Source organism: Neolamprologus brichardi, unplaced genomic scaffold (genome assembly GCF_056152115.1).
Source record: "Neolamprologus brichardi isolate AB-2024 unplaced genomic scaffold, ASM5615211v1 NODE_ptg000031l+_length_7269946_cov_1, whole genome shotgun sequence".
Classification (NCBI taxonomy): domain Eukaryota; kingdom Metazoa; phylum Chordata; class Actinopteri; order Cichliformes; family Cichlidae; genus Neolamprologus; species Neolamprologus brichardi.
The window spans coordinates 1,689,757-1,717,751 of NW_028270136.1; the positions used below are offsets into that span (position 1 = coordinate 1,689,757).

At 39.7% G+C, this 27,995-nt stretch overlaps 2 protein-coding genes across 3 annotated transcripts; both read right to left on the reverse strand.

Moving 5' to 3' along the window:
- Positions 1–577: 577 nt before the first annotated feature.
- Positions 578–15,147, reverse strand: LOC102791020 (MAGUK p55 subfamily member 2-like). 2 transcript variants are annotated; one of them, XM_087837218.1, is made up of 14 exons: positions 15,062–15,147; positions 11,466–11,514; positions 10,096–10,196; positions 9,802–9,957; positions 9,512–9,679; positions 9,229–9,321; positions 7,542–7,661; positions 6,350–6,481; positions 6,147–6,249; positions 4,431–4,499; positions 4,177–4,338; positions 3,314–3,516; positions 2,064–2,192; positions 578–1,932 (listed from the first exon to the last, which is right to left on the reverse strand). In XM_087837218.1, exons 2-14 carry the CDS (start codon positions 11,494–11,496, stop codon positions 1,756–1,758), a joined length of 1,644 nt encoding a protein of 547 aa, XP_087693344.1. In that variant the 5' UTR covers positions 11,497–11,514; positions 15,062–15,147; the 3' UTR covers positions 578–1,755. The 2 variants fall into 2 exon arrangements, with proteins under 2 accessions (XP_087693344.1, XP_087693343.1); XM_087837217.1 differs by having other exon boundaries at positions 9,229–9,336.
- Positions 15,148–17,251: 2,104 nt separating this feature from the next.
- pyya (peptide YYa) lies at positions 17,252–27,226 on the reverse strand. Its single transcript, XM_006809200.2, has 4 exons — positions 27,109–27,226; positions 24,353–24,540; positions 17,760–17,840; positions 17,252–17,655 (listed from the first exon to the last, which is right to left on the reverse strand). Exons 2-4 carry the CDS (start codon positions 24,538–24,540, stop codon positions 17,631–17,633), a joined length of 294 nt encoding a protein of 97 aa, XP_006809263.1. The 5' UTR covers positions 27,109–27,226; the 3' UTR covers positions 17,252–17,630.
- Positions 27,227–27,995: the final 769 nt, after the last annotated feature.

Here is a 27,995-nt window from a genome sequence, read left to right on the forward strand (position 1 = left end):
ACTACATGGTGTTGTAGTTAAAAGACTGAAACTCAAAATTAGCTGTCAAAATGTTACTGGGTGGGTTGACTGAATTCTTACAGGAATTTTAAGTGTCTGAATTTTAATTATTAAATTTGGAATATGATGAGAAACCTTTACAGAAATCAAATAGAAAATCATCAAGTAAATGGTTATGTTTTAAATCAGGCCTGTAGGGGTTTAGATAACACCCTGGGTCAACACACCTGAATCAAATGATTAGTTCATTATCAGGCCTCTGGAGAACTTCAAGACATGTTGATTTAAAGAATTAAATTGAATTAAAGAGGGTTCAGGTTTCGTAACAGAACCATGAGAAGCATTATGAGTAAATCATGATTTAAGAAAAACAGTTAACAGTTCACTGAATGCAGAGCTCCAGATTTCTCATTTATTTCTTTGTCCTATTTTTTTCAGCACCTGCTCCATAGGATGAAGAGGATATTTGTTGATTCTTTTTTGTTCTCTAAATCATAGTTTAATCCATGTGACCCACCCAGTATGCTACTTATTGAAAAACTGTTAAAGAAGCGACTGTGCGGCACACTGAAACAAAGTTAAAATAAGATTATAGTGAAATGTGACGAGCTGGTTTTTTATGATAGGTGAATCTAGAAAAAATGTTTCTTTCTGTTTAAACCTGACTGAGAGGTTTCATGCTAGGTTTTGATCGAGATCAGGTCTCAAACTCTAGTCCTTGAGGACTGAGGTGGCTATTCAGCCATTTGATTCACGTTACAGCAGCTCATGAGTGAATGAACATGGTGCAATAAAAGTACTTTTAGAAGTACATTTTTCCAAACACTTACATTACTCAAATTTAGTAGGGTTAGGGGTTGCATGCAGTTAAGTTCTATACTCGAGTGCTGTACTCTTGCTAATGACCTACTAATTGTATTCAGTTGTGTTGCAACAGGTATACATGGAAAAGTTTCAGGACACCGGCCCTCGAGGACTGGAGTTTGAGACCTCTGGTCTGGATGTGATGTTAACTTTGACTTTTCAAACAAATTTAATCAATTATTGCCACTGATGGTCATGTACCATTTAGATGCTATTGCTCAGTGATTAGTGTCTCTAACCAATAAAAGTTTAAATCAAATCTTTTTAAAAGCCTGAAAGAGATGTCCTTTCACTTTTCAACCAACTCCAGAACAAGAGACATATTTTAAAGATTAGGACGGCCTCACCAGACTTAACCTAAAAAAAGCTTTGCCCATGGGTGTGAGGGGATTGATAGGAAACCTTATACAACTTAACCTTTATGCAAAACATCCACATTTACTGTAGAAGGCAGTGGGATACTATTTTTGATTTCATGATGAGAAACTGTACACTTACAAAAGTGAAAGATGGAGCTTGCTTGTTCCTAATGGCACCGAGTTGCACTGAGATGGCACTGATTAAATGCAAAAAATGTAAACAATGACAATGTCTGATGATAATCATCAGTAATGGCACAAGTCTTTGCTCTGAAGTCTCTATGTAAACAGGAACACACATGCATATGCACACTTTTTGAAATGAAGGGTTTTTTTCCACCTCCTCGTTCATCTCTTTCCTTCTTCAATTCCACGCTTTCTTTGCAGCATTGAAAATATATCCTGTTTAAATTATGGAAATGTGAGAAGTTATCCTGTAAAGTTATTACCCATCATTTATACTCAGTGGAATATTTTCAGTGCCTGCTTCCTTTCTTGTTCCCTCCCTCCTCAGTCCAGCACATGTCTCTTTCTAGAACACCCAGGTGACCGGGACCCACTGGGGGTTTTTGGAAACTGTTTCCAGCGCTGCTTTGACGGTGCGGTATGTCTCGTCGAGGTTGTCGTTGACAATGCTGAGGTCAAAGTAGTGACCATAAGCTGTCTGGATTTTAGCACTCTCATCGCACGTCCTCTGCAGCTCTTCATCCTGTGAAGGAAAACAGATAGCAGGGCTGTTAATCACAGGACTTCTGCTTTGACTGATTTCTCATTATTTGCTGCTTCCTGAGTTATTCATCTTCTTTATGTGCATATGGTTGTACTGTGAGCAATTCCTACCATCAGCGTCTTGGTGACGACCCCTGCCTCTGCAGCTGACTGATTTATGGCCTTGAGCACCTCGAACTCTGGAGCTTGAAGGAACACGATGTAGGGCAAGAACTCAGAGGTCCGCAGAACTTTGAGAGACTAAAATTAAGACACGCAAGCAAAATCAACACAAGTACATTATGAAGCGCCTTGAGGCGACTTTTGTTGTGATTTGGCGCTATATAAATAAAATTGAATTGAATTGAATAGACTGAAAGAGTCTCTTGCAGGCTCTAAACTTTTTGACCCACTGGGCTAATCCACCACAAGTTACCGACTGACGACAGTGAAAGACTTTTTCTCTATCAGTGCTTTTAATAAGATGCCCTTGAGTGAGGCACATGACTCTATGCTGACTGAATGGGACTGACTGTGTCAAACAGATTTAAGATAAAGTAGAGAAGTTGTCATGGGATGTGAGGAATGTGGAGGGTTTTATTTTGTGGACCCAAATGGATGCAGGAGATCAAAGTCTCTCTCCCACCCCATGCAGGAGACTCTGACAGCACTGAGCAGCTCCTTCAGTGGCTGCAGCACCCACGATGTGGGACAGAGAGATTTCACAGGTCTTTCCTTCCAACTGCTGTCAGATTCTACAACATGGTCTCTTCAGATGACACACACACACACACACACACACACACACACACACACACACACATCCAATACACTGTGTTAACCTTCGCCCAGTCTCCCTTGTATGCAATATTATGCACAATACTTATGTGCAATATCAAGTCCAAATTTTTCTACTTTAAGGCCATGTACTGGTTAGTGATCACCATGTTTTATGTGGACGGAGCGGTCTTGACTTGATGGTCGGATCAGAAAAGCAGAGAAGATGAAGAAGAAGCGAAAAGCAAAGTCACAGAAAAAGATGAAAACTATCTAAAGTTTGGGACCATTTCAAACAAAGGAAAAACAAAAATGCTGTACAGTGTGTTCATGGTAAAAACTGAATCAGCTTACCACAATAGCACAACGACATTGATTCAGCATCTCAACAGAAAGCACCCAGTCTATGACTCCACTAGCACAACGTAAGTTAGAGCATTTCACTTTAATAAACTGGCAATAGAAACTATTAGAAGCATGTGTGTAATGTATACAGGATTCTGTCAAAGTAGCCCTTAATTTTCACACAACAACAGTAAAGATGCTGCTGCTTATGATTACTGCTAAAACAGAAAAGTCTTGAGCAAGAGTATGTATGTGCACACCTGAGGGTTGGCGTCCAGTATGCAGACCCGCCCTGCCTCCACCACCTCATGTATGGAGTCGATCTTCAAGCCGTACAGGTTGCCCTCATACTCTCCATGTTCTAGATAGCGCCCGTTCTTGATGTCTGTTTCCATTTTGCTGCGGGTAGTGAAAGCAAACATCCGACTCTCTCGCTCTCCCTTTTTGGGTTTTCTGGAGGTGTCTGCGCAAATACAAGGAAGTTACTATGATCAGTTTATTAGCTCAAGCCAGCTAACACAGCTCTCCAACCCAAAATGTAAAAATGTTTAGATGGATGGTGGACATTTTAGTCAGTTTGTCTGCCACATTTGGTAGCAGACCCCACTCTGAAAAGTTGGTTTAATAAAATCTTCTGCTATTAAAGTCTAAACTGTGGCCATTCCTTTTTCAACCCTTTGAGAAACATTAAAGGTGAGTGTTAATCTATATTAGCTCTAATAGGTTGCTCTAGCCTTTCCCAGTAATATCTTCCCTTGGGGCCTATTGTACAGGCCTCTGAAACCATCCCAGGATAACAAGTGCCACAACAGGTGTAATCAAAAAGGTTTGACCTGCAAAGCTAGTCAGCTTTTTTCCTATCAGGGGAAGCAGGGAAGACATCTGGACATGAAGGCAGTCAGGTTGAGCGAGTCCCCTCTGCACCATCTACTGGCTGAGACTCAGATGATGCAGAGGGGACTGATCAGAGGATCAGGGATCAAGATTTCTTTTAATCAGAGAGCCGAAATCAACTTCCTGCATAGGAGTTTGTGGGCCTACCACACTCAATATAACAAAAAACAATTCTAGCTACTTTAGCAATAAGAAGCAATAAGGCAATGGAATATATCAGACTTCATACATGGAATTATGGTCCCAAAGAGCTGTGGATCCCTCAGTAGAAGCTTATTCTTTAGTCTCCGCCTCCCCACACCTTGAGCACCTATCAGAATCAGAGTTTTCCTCTTGAAAGGTGGGACCTTGGCCACCTCCTCATAGAGCAGTATCTCATGTCTGTCAAACTCTGAGGGTGAACAGAGAGCAGAAAGTAAGGATGAAGCAGTAGGAATATTTTACCCCAGCAGAGCTAAACTGATCCTGGCCCTGTTTTATTACCTGCATTTTTGGTGGTCACATACATCATCTTCTTCTTCTTCTTTCCTCCAACACCAGTACACAGATTTCCTGTTGCATTGTTGGAGCACAGCATTAGTGTAGGCAGACAACTGAAGTCAAACTTCAAACTAAAGTAATTTATGAGCATCAGTCATGTTTCACAACTAACTTGTACTCATTTGCCCACAAGCTGGCTTGTAATGATCAGCCATGTTCATGCAGGTGTCTCTGCCAGATATTATGTCTCATACACATTAAATTTTTCCTCTTTAAGTTCTAATATTCATGTTTGTGCTTCTAAAAGGGGGAATTAGATCTACTGGATCTACTGATAAGAGCTCCCTTACAGAACAAAACCCTTTCTGTGAACTCTAACTGAATTAGCAGTTGTTCGAATGCTTATGCAAATCTCACAGAAGTGTAAAAAATGACACATCATTGACTGGTAACGTTTAGCAAAGAAAACCTTTTTTCTTTTACAAAGGTTGACATCAGAGAGAGATGGTTCTTATATGCCATAATAACTGGGGTAACTCCCACATATGAAAGTGGGAGTATGTTCAAACTTTTTTTCTTGTAATCTAATACAGGTTCATGCTATAATGCTCAATGTTATATTAAAAATCTTTCTTATAAAAAGTTAAATGGTAAATGGCCTGTATTTGTATAGCACTTTACACATCCAGTCATCCACCCATTCACACACACATCCACACACTGGTGATGGCAAGCTACATTGTAGCCACAGCCACCCTGGGGCGCACTGACAGAGGCGAGGCTGCCGGACACTGGCGCCACCGGGCCCTCTGACCACCACCAGTAGGCAACAGGTGAAGTGTCTTGCCCAAGGACACAACGACCAAGACTGTCCAAGCCGGGGCTCAAACCGGCAACCTTCTGATCACAAGGCGAAGTTAAGTCTAACAATTCTTAAAACATTGTAGACCAGTGCACTGGCACATTGTGAAATTTAAACATCTGAGCAAACTTCATGAACCTGACGTGTTTGTGCAGACCTGAATTTCCACCACCACACGGCAGTGACAAATAATCAATAAACCATGGGCTGCAGCAACACACTCCAGACATGTGAACATAATGCCCTTCCTTAATGAACACCTACTTAATACTTAACACTCTTTCAGAAGTCTTTTTTTTTACTGCCATATGTTTACTAACGATATTTCTGTTTACAGTATAATATGCTAATATAGTTCAATACAAATGGGTCATATTCTGTTGTGTTCATGAAACATTTTTGGCTTTCACCCCAAAGCTGTAAAAGGCTGATGGAGTACTGTCGTCACCCTGCAGGGCAGCAGCTTGGACACTCAAGTTTGTGAATGCTTTAACTCCAAAATGTGCCAATGTGGGATTTTGAAATGTTTTGGATTTTGAAGATGCAGCTACTAAAAATTTCAGATGAGTTTGAATCTCAGCGACACTGACCTCAAGGTTTCTTCAAGTTTCCTGAAAATCTTGTGATGCAATAATTCAAGGAGGAAGTCACCTATGATTATCTAACTGATACCATCCACTAGGAGGCTGCACAGCAACACTGGCAGCCACCAGTATTTTAATAATATTTTACATCCATAGTGAGATGATATCATTAAGGCCCAAAACACTCACTGCGTCCATGCTTTGATTAGAATCCAGGCCCTCTGTTAAAATAAAGTTACCATCATCACAACCTTATTCGTTCTTTCATATTACCTGCAGGTGCCAGCTCCACATCTCTCTTGACAAAAGCTTTCCTTTTTTCCTCAAGCATCTGACTAGGGATTAACCCAGCACTCCCACCTTCCACATGACGTGCCTGCACAACAAATGAAGAAAAAATTAGCAAAGCAATCCAAAGATATGAAAATGTGCACACAGGAAGCTATAACATGTTCACATAAATACTATTCTGTCACCTGCCACCAGTTGACATCATCCTGATTGACTATTTGCAGGATATCCCCGGTCTCAAACCTTAACCCCGCCTCCTTGCAAGGAATCAGGTTGTCGTTGGCTGGGTCATAATCATAGTGACACTTAAAGAATACCTGGAGAAATACATAGAGGTACACATCTTTATTTCAGTGGTGCATTCCAAGTTAAAATCCCTTTAAGACTAGAACTGCCAGGAGGGGTTCATGTTACCACAGGTGCCATTACTGAGGTGCTGCTTGCAGTAATGGCAAAGATGCCATTTTTTAAGTTCACTTAAGTTGTTTATTTTATCAAATTTTTCTAATTTTAAGTCAGATTTGGCAAAACAAGGATTTAAGGTAAATTTTGAGGGATTTGAATGGTTTCATCAATGAGTTTTAAAATTTAATTGCAGGTTGTAAAGTTAAAACACACATTAGAATAAATAAACAAAGACTGGACACAACTAGCACAACAGCTTACACAGCACACTACCCTGCCTCAGTCCGCAGCTTCACCTGCTGAGGTGCTGCTCAGGCCTGAAACTGAGCAGAGTGCTGTTCTCTTGATTTCACTCTTTAGTTATTTGGATTAGTTCCCCACACTCTGGAGTCTCTGTTCATTTCAGTTCCCTACGCTGCCCTACACAGCAAGTTACATACCTGGTTCTCCATGCCTTCGGTCCCACAGTCAGCCCAGCTCAATATCCCACCCTGAGCCCAGCAGCAATTACTCATGTTTCATCTAACTACATTCCCCTACATATTTATTTATCAATCACATATAGCTAGCTCTGACTCATGTAGCAGCAGCATTTAAGTCAAAATGTGTGTAAACAATCGTATTGCTAGGCAGCCCAATGTGCCACAACAGTGATTTTACATTTGTTTCTATGCGGTCGACATAACATCCTTGGCGGTTCTATGTAAAAATGGTTATACTTTCTTTTCTCTTTTGATCCCAAACACCCCAAAATTCAGTATTTGCTGAAGAAATCCATTTTTAAAACGGCATGAAATATGAGATCACGTGGTTTTAATTTAACAGAGATCAAAACAAGGTTCTAGTGTTAATGAAAATAAGTTTCTAACAATGAAATTCAATTAATAACAAAAAAAATAGAAACCCTGACAAATAAGGAGAATAGATTTAGCCCCATGTGTCTATTCTGTGTGTGATGTGTTTATGTGTCACCTGTACAGGTGGTATGGATTCATGATAACTTGGCAGTATCTTCAGAACCACAATTCCACTAGCTGCTTGCAGCTCTTCCTGTAAAACCCTGGGGTCCCTGCCCACTTCTCGTCCGTTCGCCTGTCAGTAAAGTAGACAACAAGAGTAATGACAAAACAGATTCCTTACATGTATTAAAGGTTAAGCTAAAGGGTTTTAAACAGCTGACTAGAGTTTTACATTTAAATTTGCAAATTCGATCAGTTGGCTTAAATATTTACAGAACTTTGAAGCATGTAAAAATTAAAAGCCTCTTGTGGACTATGCAGATGACAAATTGAACAACTGAAAATGTACTCTTAAGGTGTTAGCCCATAACAGTGCACCAGAACAGGTCCCAATAGCCCTGTCAGGAGGGATAGACCTGCCCAGTGCAAGCGAGCTTCACAGAGTATTTAAACACAGGTATGTGACATACTGTTTTGACTGGAAGAAGCTCAGGTAGTAACCTAGCACAATTATGCCTACCTGAATGAAACACAACTCAAACACCAAGTAACTGACTGAGCTTCTGATATCTTACATTCATAGTATCTGCTCAAACATCCACTCAAGTGAATAAAGTTCCACAGATTCCAGGCGTGAAACTCCAATAACCGCAGCACCAAAAACCCCTGAATAAAATGTCAAAAAAAAAACTTACACTAGCAAATGATCCTTACTTTTGCTATTTTTTCCTGATCTATTCATTTGCACAGTATTGGGATTGAACTGCTGTGGGTTTCTGCCCCATGCTTTCATAAGAACACATAGTTTACCTCGCCATCTAGTGGTTAAACAATAGTATGGACACAGATTTATGCATTTAGACTTTAGACGTTCAGAACGCTGTGATCAATAAACAGCGGGGCGACAATGACCACTTTAGACAATGACATCATGTTAGGATGATATGAAAGACATTTTATATTGTTTCACAAACAATTATGAGAAAATAAAAAAGGTCCAGAGAAATTTCAGTGACACCTTAATGTGCCAAAATATGTGTAACCGCTCTTCTCATTTTAGGTTTTTGCCTATGGTAGTTGTGGAGGTACGCAAATAATCCAGAGCATTTCACGCTTGAGCCTGACCTTGAGTCATAGCGTTTAACAAGTTGACACTCAAGAAGAAATAAACACAAGAGAACAAGAGTCGATAAGTAAATGCTTAACGAGACGATTGATACGGTAATATCAGTAAGCTTCATATGTAAATCAGGCGGGAACTCAGAACAGCATAAAAAAAACTGGACACATGTGAAACAGCTACTGCTGTAAAAATAGCTTCCCTCCCAAGAATCACAGTGACAGTGGGCCAGGTGCACTGATTCCCTGGAGTCTCAGCTGGTCTCTTGTTAACCTCACAGTGAGACACATTTTAATGTAGATGAAAGAATGGAAATATAATGTTTTACAAAGTGAGCTTTGGAGACGTCTGAACAGTCTGCAGTAGCTGTCTACATGTTTCTCTCGGCTCTTGCATTCATAGGACGGATAGTCTTAGCAGGAAACCAAAAAGTATATTCTTCATCAAATACTAACTTACTGAAAAACTATCCTATAGGATTAAAAATGCAAGGTTCCACCATAAACCAATAAATTAGAGGATAATTGAAAATGAAACTAAGGAAAACAAAAAACAAACAAAAAAGAAAAAAACAACACACCTCTTTGATGATATCGCCGACGTGCAGCAGTCCTTGTTGGTCTATCATCCCACCATGAAGAATACGAGCTATCACCAGCTCCCCACCCTCCACCTTGAATGTCACACCCTGGAATACAGTTATTACTGGCTATTATCTCCATCATTAACACTAATAAAAATCTGCATCCAAAACCCAAATGGCACCAGTATACAACCCACACAAGCATTTATTATTTCACAAACTGAATGTTTTTACACGGGAAACACAAAAGGTGCAAACAGTCCAAACTCTAATAACCTACCAGATGCTCCCCGGCTATTTTGCGTATGCCCACCATGCGGATGGCATCAGGTGGAAGGTGGTTGTGTGCTTGGCTGTCTTCTGGTTCATGATCCACAAAGTCACATGGGCTGGGAGGTGGACTTTCACATGCTTGAGCTGCCACTGAATCATGTGTCTCCAGCAGAGACTGAGGCACAAAATATCATGCATGAAATATTCGTTTTCCTTCAATTAACCACCTCTGTGACTGGAATACAGTGAAAACACAAAGTGGGAGACACTGTGTGTGTGTCTTTGTGTGTTCCACACCTGGAAGTGAGGCTGTGTGAGAATGCGAGCAAGCTCTGCTGCGGTGTCAGAACGATTGGTGAATGGGTCCAGGTCTCTCAGGATCTCCTGCAGGAGCTCCACATTATTCTCCCTCACGGGTGACAACCGTGGCTCCTTCAGGCTCTCCTCTTGCTCCTTACACACAAATACAAACACGGTTACAAAGACGAGAGCATGCTGCAAGTGCCTTTACAAGTATGAATGACAGAAGCGCAGCAAAATTTATTGAATTTAAAATATGTGTGTGCACGAGTGCATCTGTGTGAAGCGTACCAGAGGGCTCTCCATGATGCCTTTGAGGTAAATGAGGTCCAGGTCATTGGCTGTGGTGGAGCTGGCCGTGCTGTCGCTCATTGCGTCCAACACTTGGGGCACTGTGACACACACACACACACACACACACACACACACACACACACACACACACACACACACACACACACACACACACACACACACACAGTGAAGGGAAGAACAACATTAAGTAAGGGAAACATGGTAAATAAGACAGTAACAAATGACACAGAGCTTGTGTCTATAGTTGTAACTCTGCTTTAAACAAGCACCTGGCTTCCTGCTTTTAACAAAGCTGTGATGTAACTGTCTCAATTCTGCTCATTATAGGGAAATTCCTCATTGGAATTCAACATCCTTTTAGTTTCAAAAATACATACTTACGCGAGTATGAGTTTATAACTCCATATTAATCTAATGGCATGGGTTAAAAAAGCTGCAGACTGTGTGTTGTGTCAGGTAGGGGATACTGTAGGGCTGACAAATCATTCAAAACCGACATTCAGGACCTCAAATTGACATTTTTTGTCTTTAAATTCGGTTAATACTCCCCCCAGTGTGTACTGTCTCCTTTAAAACATACTACCGAGTGTGGTGGCACACGGTCTGTTGTTTGGATGCATTTTTGGCTTTAGGAACGACAACACTGAACAAAGAGAAGAAAACAGAAAGCTGCAGGAAAATTGGCTAAAATCATGTGCTAGAGAAATGAACTGTACATGTATTGCTTTGCTTTGGAAGTTTGAGAAAATTTCAACTTGCCAGCACAGCTTGTTAGCCGGAATGCTGCCTTAAGGTTAAAGTTTAAAGTTGAAATTTAAAATGAAAGAAAACTAGATTATGACTCATAAATACAGCCTACAGCAGTGCTGTTATGTACAAAACTGCAGTGAATTTAAGAATGTCTATATTTAGTCATATTCAAGGGAAGTATGCTACAATGTAACAAGCTGCAATTATGTAATTTTTTCATTTTTAGTTATTTTAGTATTTTCATATTATTGAATTTGATATTACCAGATGTAATCAAAGGCCACAGGTGTAAGCACACCAGCATCATATAAACTATATATACTACAGTGCTATCATAATTATTGGTATTTGGGGGCATCAGTCGTTTCCTGGAGGATATTCTACAGTGTAGCTGTAACTCTAAAACATCTGTTATCATTAATTAGCTTACAAAGAGCAAATACCACCATTTTTCAGATTAGTAACACATTCTCATATTCCTGTTTTTTAATCTTTTGTGAAGCTGGATTTTAGGAGAGAGCTGTGAATAAAGAAAACAGAAAAAAACAATCATGTGGCGATGCTAAGCTGATGTGGAGTATAGTGTTTGGTCTCACCAGGCTCTGTCCTGGTGGAGGCCACGGGCATGGTAGAGCTGCAGTAAATCTGAGAAGGACAGAAAGAAAAAGAGGAAAGAATGAGCAACAAAATAAATGTAAGTGCAGGTCTGAAAATAAGACACTGACAATAATGATAAAGACGTTCAATGAACACCAACATTTTAAAAAAGCTTGTTTCCTTTGCTGCTACATTCAGATGGGGATGATTTAGTACAAATGAATGATGTCCTCTATTCATGCCGTGCAAACCACCTGCTTTTAAACTCACTGGGCAACTTGCAATACAAAGATAAACACTTTCACATGAATTAAAGCCTCAAGATTGGAACCAATTGGACAAGTTAACACTCTTAATATATACCCACTGCAACACTTTTACACGCAGTGCAGTACACCACTACAGCCTCAGTAATACACATTTTTTAAAAACAGCTTTTGAGCTTATATGATTTTACCAGGCTTTTTTACTCCTATAAATTGCTGCAGGAAGAAGAAAAAGGGGAGAGCACAATTGCAAGTAATGTACTGGCATAGAAACATAAACACTACAGCCAGGGTAGCTATTTAGGCCTGAAGCTAAATAGCTGAGCTGATATATCACACATGCACTACAGCTCTGAGTTTTTTAGTGATCATCTGACAGGAGTGGATATGAGACCAAAAAATTGGAGAGTTGTCAGTTATCACAGATATAAGAAGAACCAAATCTGGGCTTTAACATGTTTTTCTGTTCAGTTCTGACATTTTAGTAATTATTTTTATAGCATGATTTAAAAAAGCAGATTCAGCAGTCTAAAATATTCACGTTAAACATTTTAATCATCCTTTTCTGTCGAGACTTATGCTGCCATCCTGCTGACTGAGAGTAACAACCGCGTGATAATAACTGATGACTGGGTTCAGTGTGTGCTATAAATTAGCATGAGATAAAACTGCACTGCTCAGTTGCTGCACGTGGGAATGTTTGCGGGTGTTTTTGAACCCCCTCCCCGCACGACAAACACAGTGTGCAGTGATGTCAGCGACTGAGGGTGGAGCTCCACTGATTGTTCTGGAAATGAACATGCATGGCAAAAGGGGAGGGGGGGCATGTGGGTGTGACTAATCTATACACTGCCACGACAGCACACACAATACAATGGCAATACGGAGAAAGTGAGAAGGGAACAAAGAGGCACACATCCCCTTTAATGCTTTCTATCTATCTATGCATTTATCTATGCTTGTTGCTATGACAAGCTGCTGTTGCAGTTTGTGGCTGCCATGGAAACCCATCTTCCCTCAGTTTTGCCTTCACACACACACCCTGCTGTTTATACTAGAGTAGGCATTACACAACACCTCAGGCAAAAGTGGATGACGTAAAAGGAGAAGCTGTAAGAGTGAGACGTGTGGAACGGGATGGACTGGATGTAAAGTGTAATGTCTGAAAGATGAGATTCACACCATCATCCAGCTTTGATGCACATTTTATCCAAGCTGATGACAACAAATGTGAAAGAAAACATTACAAGATTTTAATCTTGGATACTACCCTGACCTGTTTGGGTCAAGACTTGTGACAGCAAGACTGAATAATAATAAACACCATAAAAGAGAGAAACTGACTGAGCATAAGATGCTTCGGTGCTTAGCACTGTTGTCTCACAGTGAAACTTCTTAAAGTTCAAACCCGCGCCTTCTTTTTTCAATCTGTTCTTCCAGTTTTCTCCAGAAGCTCCAGTTTCTTCCCAAACTGAAAACATGTCAGGTTAATTCCCCAGACCGAGGGACCAGCCTACTGGCTGCCCACTGCTCTTAAAAAGGGCACCCCCAAATCATATTTACATTTTACTCCAGTCTGTAGTACCATTTATCCAGCTAAATTATTTTGGTTATGAGTCACCTAGTTTACTCCGTTTTAGAGCAGAATGTGTGTGTGTGTGTGTGTGTGTGTGTGTGTGTGTGTGTGTGTGTGTGTGTGTGTGTGTGTATATATATATATCCTCAGTGTGAAAAAAACAAAAAACAGATGTTGCAAATCTAAGTAGAACCACTGACGGTGCAGCTGAACTGAACTCACACTGTGTATGTATGACTCATCAAATAAATGCACATCGTGAGTAGCAGCGTAACTTCACTGAGCTGTATGACAATGAGTATGAGAGTACAATACTTTTGTTGATATTACTGATGAGGACGTGGACTCATTCTATGTGGATGAAGTTCAGCTCAGCTACTGTACATGTCAACTACAATAACAGCCCAACACAGACACATTAATGACTGTGTTTAAAATGCTGTGAAGTCCATTTGCTTTCTGCTTCCTCACACGTTCCAACAAACACCCCTCCTCCTCCTCCTGCTTCATCGTCACTTTTTTTTAACACTTCTTTCCCTCACAGCTTCCTCAGCTCTGCACACTGTCCTGCTGTCTCACTCCCCTCTGCTTTTTTAATCCTTTTTTCTTGCTTGCAGATCCCCTTAATGATGTTCCCCTCCTTCTTACCTTCCTCCCATCCTCTCCTCTCTATTACTCCCTTATTTATGCAACATCCCTGCCCCTCCTCCATCCACCCCCCACCATCATCCATCTGCTTAACTGCACCAGGACAGGCCTGCTGTATGTAAAGAAACAATTGTAGAAAGCACATGCCGGCAAAAGCTGTTTGGCTGTGTGCTGTACTACATGCCAACATGGTTTAAACTGTGTCGTTATCCTGTATTTAGTAAAGCTGGCTATTTCAAACGATTTATTCCTTAGACTTGAGCTAAAGTGCTGTTTTATCCTCATTTTCTTTTGTACTGTTTTACTATTTCAAAAGGAAAATCCCAACCAAGCAAATATAATAGCTGGACTACAACTTAACTGATGACAAATGTAGTGTGATTATTGTTTCTAATCATTATTATTATTTTGAGTCTCTGAGATCATAACAAACACACAAATCATGTCAGTTACTAAACTTAAACAGCAAGAGAATTATTCAGAATTGTTATTGAATTGTTAGAATACATAATAGAAAAGAAAAAACTTTAAGAGGTTTATGATATTTAATATTATGACAAAGGCTTTACTAAACAATTTTAAAAAGCTATATTTGGCAAGTATTAGGACAGATGAGTCTAGCTTGACAAATTGTCATAAAATTTTCAGGGTGAGTGTGACTCTAAGTCTTAAAACAGTTTAACTGGTAGCCTAACTACACTATCATTAACATAACCAATGAATCCCTCAGCAAACACACAATAAACGACACAGGTGCAAATACACCAGTGCAAGCAGAGAAGTCTACTAATTAATCTCAGGAGTCATACATAACAAAGCACCACACACACAAACACAAAAGGAGAGGGGGACAGAAAGACATGCAGATAGCCTGTCTGACAAAGGAAGATGCTAACCAAACATCACAAATGAAATGTAGCGCTAGTGGCGCGCGGTTATTTAAATACACTGAGAGAACCGCGCGCACACGCGCGCACCTTTGTCAACCTAGCTTTAGTGTATCTGCTCGCTAAAATAAACAACCCTTTCATTAGGATACTTTAATGATAAGACGTTGTCTGTTAATAAAATGATATTTGCGACACATAAAAACAAACTCACCCACCTTTAAACACAACAAGAGACGCTTCCTGCCGTCTGTGATGTCTCGTGCGCTTTTTGTTGTCGTCTGGTTTCTCGGTTCCCTCTGTGACTGGAAGAGGCAGAAAAATACACAACTTCCGAGAAAACTTCAGAATAAAGGGCATTTAGCAACTAAAGCGACAATAAAATTGAATTATTAAAGCATTATATTTTTATATTTATATAAAAGTAAGAGTTGCCACTGAAATAAAAATTATAAAGCATGCAGGTAAACAAGAAGCGGGATGGGAATGAAATACTTTAACGCTTAGAATCAAGAGACTTCCGGTTGAATTGACCATATTCCCGGTGCTTTACGTAGAGTTGCATTAAAGGGCCAGTGCTTGTTTTGCTTTCACATTTTTTTCTATTGTTATAATTAATACACGAGCTATGAGAAGAATGTGTAAATGTGAGAGCTTTTGTTTTTTCCATCACAGTTTGTCCTAGAAATACTCAAATAAAATACATAAAAAGAAACATAATGATACCAGTGAGAATGATACCTTTGACAATGTGATGTTGGTTTTCTCCCTGGTATTATTAGGCCATCTTTGCCTTCAGCATGACTGTGCTCTGGGATTAATTCTTCCTTCCTTTTGCTTCAAATTCAACAATAAAATAAGATCTGGTCTCTGAGGAAATTACCATTACTGCAGCTGTTTTTGTTTGTGTGTTTTAGCTCAATACTCCTAAATCTTCTGTCCCCACAGTAAACCCTCTATCTTTTGTGCACTGCATATTAACCCTGTATGTTTCCCTAAGCATATAACCTGATAACTTTCATTTAAGCTTGATATTTTGTTACTGTCAGCATATCCTGTGACACATTGATGCATCTTATTCATCCACACCATAATGATCTTTTGTTGTCCAAGAACAATTAAACCCACACACACATTGCAGTTTGACTCAGTTCCACCAGGACTATTCAATTGCCAGAAACATTTCAGTATTACAGATTACAAAACATGACAGTATAAACCAGCTATAAATGTCTCAGAAAGCACCTCGGTCTTTATTTAAATATAACACTATATAGTTGCATTTTCAGTGCATTATCTCTTCTCACCCAGAGCAAGTGACACAGTAAGAGTAAGAGATAGAGATTGTGTTCAATAACTATATTATAAAGCTAAACCTAATTTTCTGAGCTGTGTTTGCTGTTGCTGCGAATTATTTATATTTATACTGTATTATTTATATCATTATTTTATATTAACTATTGTTTCAAATTTTCTGAGTTCAGAGTAATGTGCAAATCACACTTTCAAGATTAAAGCTATGTGTTTAACAATTTTCCTGATTTTGCTACTCTATCCTTGCCATTTTTTAGAAATGTCAGAAGAAAACTGACTGAAAGGTATTTTTTGTATTCACATATTGCAAAACGCAACCCGACGTTTCACCACCAGGAGGCAGTGTTTTACCAGAAAGTGTTAGTGTAGTTGCCAACTCCTTTAAAAAACAAATAATACAATATCTGTCCTGAGAGCTGGGTGATGCCGTGGCTAATGTTGTCATCTTACCTTTTCTGGAGTTAAACAGTCTTTGGGCTTTTCTGCGCTGTTAGCAGCTTCTTTTCACTACACAGCGAACGTTAAAAGCTTTGATCTTACCGATGTAGAAGAAACAATGTCAGTTTACCGCCAGAATCATCCTTTACTCTCCAAGAGCTGTCTGCGCATGTGGAGTCGGACTTCAGTGCACATTCTCAATTTGCTCCTATTGTATAAATCTAAACGTGGTTTCTTTCCCAAAGTTGGCGCTGGTGCTTCTTTGCTGTTTCATTCAGCAGAGCACCTATTCCTCCATATCTAAGCATTCAGCAGCATTTCCCTTGCCATGAATTGGAGCCTGTGCAGAATGGACACTATACTGATTACTACTATCTTTTAAATATATCTCTTCAACACAATACATTGATTTTTTGGACAAAGCCATTATTTTTGGCAGTCTCTTAGTTAGTTAAGTTTAGAAATGTTTTTGGGGAGGAAGTTAAAATACCTTATTGGAGACAAAGGATCAGTTGAGAGGCAAGTCCCACTATAAGATCAATGAGAAGTCTGTTGAGCTCTGAATCAGGCAAAGCTACTCTAGTAGAGGGTAGAGTTAAAATACGGAGTTATAAATGAACATAAAAGGCCACAAAAGAAAAGATCATGAGTCCTTGGGAACTTTTAATCTCACAGAAAACATTTGATTCACATATTATGATGTTACTTTTCACAATACAAACAGCAAAACAAGAATCTCCTCCAGTCTGATGGACAGTCGAAGGACACCAAAGCTCACACACACACAGACAGACACAGTTCCACCTTCTGTGATTTCATATACATATATATTTTATTTTAATAATAAATTATGTACAGTTTTGTTGGAGTGACAGAGATGTGAAACAACAACAGGAGAAACAGAGGGAGGTTGTGATCCGTCAGAGATGCTCTTTTGTTGGGTTTAGAGTACAGGGAAGAAGAGGCACATGTCAGCCCCTCCAGGTGCATTCTGGGATGTACCCAGAGGGAATGTCCGATGAGGAGGGAGGAGAATCACCACATGTAAGAGTCATCATATCTGTTGAAAGACAGAGACAGAGGAAATAATGTGCCAATGAGAGAAGAGTGTAAATTCTTTAAGTTCATGTGACATCTTCAGTTTTTACATGTGAGGATCTTTACCTTGATCTCTGGTCTCTGTTGTTATCGCCACCAAACAGCAGCTCTGCGACCACGTCCTCCTGAGCTGAACGCTTTCCATACCTGAGAGTGAAGAAGACATTTTTTTTATTGTAAATTGCAATTGTGATCATTTTCATGAAGTTAAAGCTCAGTCTTTATGCTTTAATGTTGGCATTATTTTGGAAAAAATAGATATTCGTGACAGTTTGCCTCTGTAAATGTTTCTGTTGTTTAATAATCATTGTTAGTGGAAAGGTTCACCATTCTCCCCCTCGACTCAGACCACCACAGTGCATTTTCTGTTCTCGAAATGACTGCTGATCCAAACACTTCCTAATGCTGCTGTGTGACTCTCCTTTACAAAAACAGATTTGCTTTTATTGTAAATCAGTCACACAAAGTGCAGCTCATTGGTATAGAGTCAAAATAGAAGCAGCAGGTATCCCTTATACACTGACCTTTAATCCTTCTATAAGACTGGATCCTAAATTACCCATGATACAACCATGGTTGCTACAGAGGTCTCTATATAATCCATAATAATCCATGTTTTTTAACAGATTTTCAAGAACTTAGTTACAAATATGAAAACACATGCCCCTCAAAGCTTGATATGAAATGAGATCTACAGATAAGGTGTTTAGACTTTTCTCCTGCCTTTTGTGGCACATGATTGCATTCTACAGCATACATCTTTCATGACTGCACACATCCTCTATATTATTGTAGGGATTATTTATCTGACATAAGCTAGAATTCAATCTCTAGAGCCACAGGAAAAAATATACAGCTGTTCGTACACACTCAAAAAATTGAAATTGGGTGGTTGTTAAATTTACAAAATTCAAACTTGTAATGTGAACAGAATAATTTCATGTTTCTGTGGTGAACATAATGAAAACATGTAGGATCTGCATGAAATCCAGCAACTTAATTTATTCTTGTTGATGATACAATCTAGTAAGAGTGGTTAGTTGCCTGGATTCACAAAATTCACAAGATCACACTAGAGTTCAAACCACAGGAAAATCACTGGGGTTAGAAGAGACAGACAGCCATACATACACTACGTATATGCCTCAGCTATTTATTGTGGTTTTTAAAATTCTATATAAAGCCTTGTAATCATAGTTTCCCTATTTTTTTGAAGTCTAGATTGACAGCTCGGTGGCACAGTGGTTAGCACTGTTGCCTTGCAGCAAGAAGGTCTTCGGTTCAAATCTGCAATCTGGCCAAGTTTGCAGTGGGTTCTCTCTGGGTGCTCTGGTTTCCTGCCACAGTTAAGTCATGCAGTAATTAGGGTGAAGTTAATTGGTGTTTCTAAAATATCTGTGAACATGAGGGCAAATGGTTGTCTGTCTCTCTGTGATAAACTGGTGACCTGTCCAGTATTCTGACTCCCACCCTATCACATCTGGGATAGGTCCCAGCCTCACTGCAACCCTGGTAAAGATAAGAGGATGGATGGAGTGCAAGTTATTATAAATCCATTAACATTTTATGTTAACCAGACTCTAGACCTTGTTGAACACTCCAAAAAAATAACTCTTTAAATGAACTTAACATAAATGGATTTCTATTACGAATAAGCATGTTTTGTTGCACTAACGTAATTTGCATGGGTTGGATCAAATCAATTAAAATAAGTTGGACACAACTGTAGTAAAACAGTTGATTCATCATTAATTAATCAAGTTAGTCCAACTCAAGCACATTAACTTGGAATAACAGAATTGCATAATGCTAAAAAAAAACCCCAGCAATTTAATTACGTGGAAATTCTTTCCATGATTTTTTTATGTTCATTCAAAGAGTTATTTTTTTGAGTGCAGGCTGAAAACACTGAGGTGGCTGTGGCTCAGGTGGTTGAGCAGATCAATTACTGACTGGAAGGTTGGTGGTTTGATCTTTGGCTTCCCCAGCCTGCATGCCAATTATCCTCAGGCAAGATACTAACCCCAAGTTGCCTTCTGATGCGTTCATCGGAGTGTGAATGTTGGTTAGTTTGCTCATGAGTTTAGAAGTGTTTGTATGAGTGGGTGTGAATGAGGTATGTTGTATATAGTCCTTTGAGTACTCTGGGAGAGTAGAAAAGAGCTATATAAGAATCAGTCCATTTACTCATGACTTAGAAACCATAATAAGTTTAAACTATCTGTATATACACTAATACATTGTGCCGCACTGTGGTTTTAGTCCCCTTGCCACTGGTTTATAAAATCAAGCCTGTAGCCATGCAGTTTGCCTTTACAAACAACTAATAAGTCGTTCTGCTGTTACTGTGATAGGATGTCACCATTGCAACAAGTCAGTTCATGACGTTTCTTCCCTCCTAGATATTCCACAGTCAACTGTAAGTGGTATCATTGCAAAGTGTATGCATTTAGAAATCACAGCACCCATAAGTTAGATTGGAGCTGTCAAATCCTGAGGCGCATAATGTGTAAAAGTACACTAAAGTACCAACAATCATGAGTCACCCCACATTTCTATATATGTGGTCATGAATAAGAGTTCTCCAGGCTTTCTGAAATATTTCTGAAGTTTTCCTTTGGTCATTGACTGCTTTTCATTCATTTATGTGTAAGTGAATGTTTACAGAGGAGTTTTTTGTTTCTTTCTTTCTTGTCTTGTGAAGACAACCAACACCCATCAATGATTCAAGGATGATTCAAGTCACATAATTCAAGGGTTGGATTAGTTTTATCAAAACAGTTTGAATAGTATCTTTAGGTACTTTGTTACTAGCATTCTGTTGCATAAACATATATGTTTCCATTTCTTTAGTTGGATCTATGAATAATGCCAAAGATAACATCGTTTCAACAATAGCTGCACCAAAAAAAGTGATTCCGAAAGAGTTATTAACGGAAAACTGGATATAATGTGCCCCACGTGCTTAAAAAGTCTTTGGAAACTGGATAAGTGAAGAAAATAACAAAGCAGTGACAGGCCAAAAAATATACAGACAGCTAAACATGAAAGTGTGCTTTCATGATCTTAAGAAATAGAAAAACATCCAATGAAGACCTGCGAGATGCATGATCCATCTACTGTTTGCTGAAGCATTAGAAATGGTATCAATGAAACGGTGGCTGTCAGGAAACCATGCTTAAGGAAGGGAAATGGGGACAAAGGTAGCCCAAATGATCAACCAGTGCCAGTGGGTCTTCTAGAGTGATAAACCTAATTTGAAAGTTCTGTATGAGTATGCACAGAGGAGCACACGAGAGGTAAAACTGTGAATGTCTACAGCAATCTGTGTTATAGAGTAAAGTTGGCCATACCAAATTTTGACTTTCAAGCTTATTAAAATGGAGCTTTATACAATGGATTCCCATGTATGTATGTACACATTTTAATAAAACGCTGCACCTATTTTCCATTTGTGTAGAAAAATACTTTTTAAAAATGAGAAGTCAAGACTTTTTCACATCTCCACGACATTGTCTTCATGACAACACAGTTTCAATTGTCTGTCTCTAAATTTTCTCTTCCACTGCACCGCTCAGAGTTTAGAGTTCATTCTTGGTCAACCTTACAATTTCCTGTTTTATTTTGAAAGTTATTTCCTTTTTTCCTCACCCTTGTTAGTGTTTGATTCAGTTTGCCTGGGGTTTGTTATCCTGTTCCCTGGTGTGTGTTACGTGTCTGTTCCCTAAGACTTTGTTAGGTTGTTTGTATCTTGTTTGCTTTTGTTGGTACTATATTTGATTTTTTGAGATGTGCTTGTCATGCCGTCACTTTGAACACTTTGTGTTAATCAGTTTTTTGTTGGTTTTTTTTTTTATTGTTGGCAGGTTTCTGTCTGTGATTGTGTCCTTCCTTTCAAAATCATCAGCAGTGTGTAGCATCCTGATTCAAACCATCCATCCATCCATCCATTCACTTCCGCTTCTCCTTTTCAGGGTCGCGGGGGGCGCTGGAGCCTATCCCAGCTGTCATAGGGCGAGAGGCGGGGTACACCCTGGACAGGTCGCCAGTCTGTCGCAGGGCCAACACACAAGGACAGACAACCATTCGCACTCACATTCACTCGCACATTCACACCTAGTGGCAATTTAGATTATCCAATTAACCTATCCCCACATGCTGCATGTCTTTGGACGGTGGGAGGAAGCTGGAGTACCCGGAGGGAACCCACACAAACACGGGGAGAACATGCAAACTCCACACAGAAAGACCCCGGCCTGATGGTGGAATTGAACTCAGGACCTTCTTGCTGTGCGGCAACAGTGCTAACCACCGTGCCACCGTGCTGATTCAAACCAGTGACCACATTTATTCCTCTCACAACAAACACATCACTTTTGGGCTTTTGGTTCTGGTGCGTCACACTTGTCTGTCAGTCAGCTGTTCCCTTTTGTTTGCTGCTAATGCTTTAATGTCACAGTCAGATTCAAATTCAAGAGTGTGTGTTTGTTTTAATGTGTGTACGAGGCTGTCATTTCCATGTCTGGCTGGGTTTTTATCATTCCCTTGATGGGAAACCAGGGTTCCAAAAGAGCCTGCAAATGTAAAATCACAGAGCCGTTTAACTGAGAATTTACTTGGTAATGTGTGTGTGTGTGTGTTTATGTGTGTGAAACAATCATCTCAGGTCCCGCAGAGCGGCCTGCAGTTCTTCTGTTTTCCCATCAAACATCTGTTCCACCTCCCCTATGACCTCAGCACCCAATCTTATGCTCCGTTACTTCCTCAGTGTGTGCTTCCCTGCAGGTAAGCAATCAAGAAGCGCACATGTACTGTTTCAGCTGTCACACAGCTGGCGACATATCAGGATATAAAGTGTTTTCCCCGCTGATAATGGTGTGCCTGTGCGTATATCTCTCACAGTCGCCCTGGTTGATACCTCAATCTTCCTACCAATCTACCAATATTTTTTTCTTTAGCCTTAATGTGTCCTTTTGTGTCTTCTTCTCCCCAGTGGTGAAAGAAATGCTCGGATTTCTTACTTAAGGAAATGTAATAATATTATACTTTCAACATTTTCTGTTAGTGCTGCACTGAAATGATTAAGCAGGTTCACAGGATCACGCCTGCGATTCCTACAATTGTGAGACCTTAATTTAAATCTAAAGCTCGATCTAAGGATTGAGTGTTCTTTTGAATTAATTTTTAATTGAGTAGTTGTATGGATATTTGTAAAAAAGAAAAAAAGACAACAGGGAGAAATCAAAAGTCATCAGAATTAAAATCCATCTTCACAGTCCTTCGTGTGTTAAAACAGCTTTCTGTGAAATGTTTGAGCCAGTTGGGGATGAACGTGTCTTTGTTAGTTTTGGTATTTTTGATGTATTTGTGTATAATTTTCCATATAATTTGGAGTAGTAAGAAATGCTATTTACACTGAAAAGCGTGGTGATGGTAACTGATAAATGCAATATTTAAATATTAACATTGTCACAATATAGCACATATGATATAATAACTATGCAAATTTTACTTTTGTTTTCTTTTGTTCATTTGTGGTTACACCTCATAGATCTATCAGTTGTATCTAGTGTGTCTAAACCTAACAAACACCCACACCCACTGTGAAAACCATAATGTGCACCTCTCTAGTGAAATGCAAAAACTTTCTATAGCACTGGATGTATTTAAATACCAATGGCCTATTTGACTTTCATGAATGAGAACAGATAGCTTGCGAGTGTGACTGTTTCCAATGATGAAACACCCTCTGACAATTCCACACTGGTGATCTTTATATACCTGAGAGCAGCAGGCTTTAGCTTGGGCCCTGCTAACTGAATTTGGGCTTCTTTCTTGGGTCGGTCAGCGCCGATTTTATTGCTCTGGTCCCGCTCATTTCGAGGCCTGGAGGTTTCGGAGAGTGGACAGTAATCTAATCTATAATCTCATTGTGTGAAGTGTTGGGGAGGAGGAGGGTGTACATCACACATTGACAGAGCTCCAGGCTTATGTATGAACCAGCTTGCTTTAATGACTCAAGGAAGATAAAATGAAGTCTGGACTAAAGTAAGATCGGCAGGAAAGAAGCAAGAAAAGGCTCAAGTTCCCCACTAACACGTTTAGCTTAACACCTACAGTTGGCTCAGGGTCATTAATTTTGAGGGGATTTTTCAAGGGCTGTTTATGAGTGATTTAACTCACATACTTTCTTCATGCCCAGCTTCATGTGGATCATCCACAACAGTAAAAACAATACTTAAAGACTTAGGAAAGGTTATTAGTGTGGGACCATTAAATATTCATATTGGCGCCCTGCTTTGCAGGATTTTTTGGTGGAAGAAAACTGAACAAAAAATTAATTCAAGCTTTTTTGTTTTTTCGTTCCACATTTTCAAATATGGCACATGTCATTTCATTGGTGATGAAGCAGATTGTGCTGTATCTTTTTTTCTTGTTTTTTACCTTGTTAAATTTACCTTGATATCCTTATTGAAATTTAATGCAGGAGATGAAAAATGGTTTCTTTATTTGTTTGGAAATCACCATTTTCCTTCAAGTTCAGTCATTTTCTCATGGTCCCAAATCTAAATGTCATTTGAGGACCACATTCATTTCAAGGCTGTCCTGAACAGCGGTGCCTGTTGGGCACACACTCGTGTATGTGTGTGTGGTCATACCTCTGCCTGGTGATCAGATTGATGTAGTGTCTCAGGGCAGTGTAGTATTTGGCCAGCTCTTCAGGAGGAGCGTCCTCTCCTGGGTTCTCGGGTTTGGGGGGGTAGGCATCAGCCAGTGTTCCCAGACAGACCAGCACACACAGCACTAAGGCCACCAGCACTGTCCAAGGTTTCAGTATCACGACCATCTGTAACAAGGCACATAAATGCTATGGAAATCTAACCACTGTTGAAGTCTAATTTCCCATTGATTCATAATGAAAAATGACAAAAAAGAAGGAAATAATAAATAAATCCTAAATGAAATCTTACAAATAAATAAATACATTAACAAAGATGCTTTGAGTCTAATAAAGGCCATTGCCCTTTCCTGTCTAATGACAAAACCTTCGACCTGTACCATACCTCTCCTGAGGGGTGCATTAGGAAGAAAATGTCATCTGTTTTCATCTGTAATATCTGCTCAGGCTGATGAGTAAACGGAGGTGTTTAAAGCGGTTAAACAAGTCAATATATACCTTTAGTTTTTTTTTAGGGCTTTGGGCTGTGATTGATTTTTTGTCAGCTCTTCCCTGAAAGTTGTCTTCTGAAAGAAGATGAAGAAAATGGATTTGTCTCTAGAGGAGGAAACGGATTTCACGCATCTTCACGGAGGCTGTGGGTTTAATGGAGTTTACAGAAAGGTTTAATTTGCATTAATAATAATAATAACTAGCATGCTGTGTGAGGAACTGGATTTCCACTGAAGTGTATCAGCTTTATGACGATTATTTCATTATCACATCAAATCTGCTCCTGCTGTTACAATTATTAATTAGAATCCTGGATTAAAGCCTTTCAACAAGGAGAGAAATCTTGCTGTAACTTCTTGTTAATAACTAAACAAGTATTTTTTTTTACAACAAACTATAAATCTGTGTATGTCTGGATTAACAGTCAGATAAAGTAACTGCATGTCCATTTTCCCCAGAAGTCACCGGTTTGCTCCATATCAGGTCTGCACAGATTTAAAAACTGCAAACTCGTAAATTTGCACAACTAACATAAAGCATAAAAAAAACCCTCTGTCCTCTGTCTGACCATGGAGTCTGTGGTGGAAATGTCTAGAGGCTGTTAAAAATGGCAGTAAGGAGCTTAATTATCACTTTTGTGTAATTATCACAGTTTGGCCATTTCACAGTTTAATTTGTTTCACAATTAATTGATTTTTTTTTTTTTTTTTTTTTTTTAAAGATCGAAATTGAATTTCTTTTTTTTTTTTTTAGTTTTTCCATTCAGACTTACAGAAAACCATGAAACTAACAGACGCTCACATCTGACAAGCTGCACCAGCTGCTTCAGGATTTACCTTCTGGGTGTTTTGGTTTATATGCTGTGTCACATTTAGCGGGGATCGCACACCCACACTATTTAATCAGGCCAGAACCAGCAGTCTACAATCTAATTGTCTTTTAAAACTCTGTATGTAAATCTTGTCTAACCAACAACTAAAAAACAAAAAAAGAACCGCAATATTTTGTGAAATCCTTAAAATAAAATATTATTGTAGCATTTCATTTATTTGTTTATTTATTTATTTATTTGCGTTTTGCGACTTTTTCCGCATTTTCCATTTGCAGCAGTAAATCTCCACCAAGACTCTTGGTAGAAAAACTGTATTATGTGAATGTGGCCTTCACCTACCATGAGTAGTATGTTGCTGGAGTGTGAACCTCTCCAGAACGTCTTCTATTCTCCGTGTATGTGTGGGAGCAGATGAAGGAGTGCCAGAAACCTCTGCTCTCTACTCGCACCCTGCAGCCCGGCTATTTATTTATTTGCTTATTTGCTGTGTTTTCCAGTCCTTTTCTAAATAATTGCATGGGGTGAATTATAGATTAAAGTCGGAGTTGCTTCAATAAATAAATAGAAAAACGTATATCCTCCTTTTATGTATTTATTCATTTGAAAAATATAAAATATTATTTCTCAAAAAATAGCAACTGAGGCCACTAGATTTTGTTCTAAGTCCTTTTCCTTCCTTCAGCAGGTCTTATAAAGCTGATCTTCAGAATTTAGAGCAGATCTGATCAAGTTCAGCTACAGTGACCTTTGCGCACCTTTCTGCCGTAATCGGTTATATTGAAGTTCTGCTTTTAAAAAAAAAATACTTTTTAAACGAAACAGATGTGGATCCTGAGGCAAAACGATGGCAAGTGTTGTGCGGTAAAACTGGGCTGAGCTGTCCGAGGTACTGAACGCGCTCCAGATGTCACCTCAGCCAAGCTACTGGACACCAATTAACGCTTAAAGGCAAGCGAGCAGAAGAAACCTTTTATTTTAAAAGGGGGCGGCCATGGCTCGGGGGGTTGGGGGGCGCGTCTGTGGCCAGAGGGTCGCCGGTTCGATCCCCGGGCTCTCTGTCCTGGTCGTTGTGTCCTTGGGCAAGACACTTTACCCTACCGCCTACTGGTGTTGGCCAGAGGGGCCGATGGCGCGATATGGCAGCCTCGCTTCTGTTCTGCCCCAGGACAGCTGTGGCTACAACTGTAGCTGCCTCCACCAGTGAGTGAATGAATAGTGGTATTGTAAAGCGCTTTGGGTGCCTTGAAAAGCGCTATATAAATCCAATCCATTATTAAGTACGTTTGCTCAGCAAAGTTGCGATTATTATTATTATTTTATTATTATTTAGCGGTATATAAACAAATCAACAAATTCCTATTGGCGTCAAAGAAAGTTAAAGCACGGGTTGTGTGAGAAGTGTGGAGACTTACTTTGAGAAGACTTTGGAGGTTACAGGTAGACGTGGCAGCCACAGGTGGTCTCTCGCAGCAGCAGAGGGTTTACTCTCTCTCCTCCTCGGTGTCTTGTTTTCACTCTGCAGGTCGCTGTACCTTGGTTCCAAACTCCGACAGAGGTTATTTATACAGTTTAGCAGCAGCGGAGAAGGGAGGGGTTACACCGCGTGAGTGTGTGAGGGAGACGGGTGGGAGTAGAGGCCGAATGAGTCAGATAGCGATGATGATGATGAGACATTACTAAGGAGCCGGTCACGCAGTCAGTCTTGTGTTTCTGATGACATTTTGGGCCATGACACTCAAAAGCTGCATCAGTGCAAAAAAGAAAAAAAAAACAAAAGAATGTTTAGTGAGTTTCCATCTGTTTACTCAAAGCTCTGCATAACCCAGACTGGGCTTATCTGGCCACCAGAAGTCCTGGCTCAACTATCCTGTAAAGCAAGCCTGTTACATTCGATATGTATCTCACGACAAATCAGTCAAATATGATCCAACATGTCCAAATGGAAACCAGTAGTTGTCCAAAAAAAGTGATTCATTCTTGTTGGCTGAGGTTTCCGTGTGTTCGGGGCAGCAGTGAATCAACTCTGGGTTATAGATTACATATTTACAGTCAAACTGAAATCTTTGTGTTTTGGCTGATGTGTGGAGATTAACCACGTGCACACCACTGATCTGAAGTTTAGCTAAAAGCGTTTATTGTGTTTCGTTGCATGTCAGTCTGCTCGGAATGCTTTCACTCTGTGAGTCAAACTGTTGCGATTTCTGCCACCAGGCGGAGCCACGTGAGCAACTGTGAGGCTGACGGACAGACAGACGGACAAAAAGCCATTTCACCGTAAAGTAGTTGTGCCAGCGTCAAT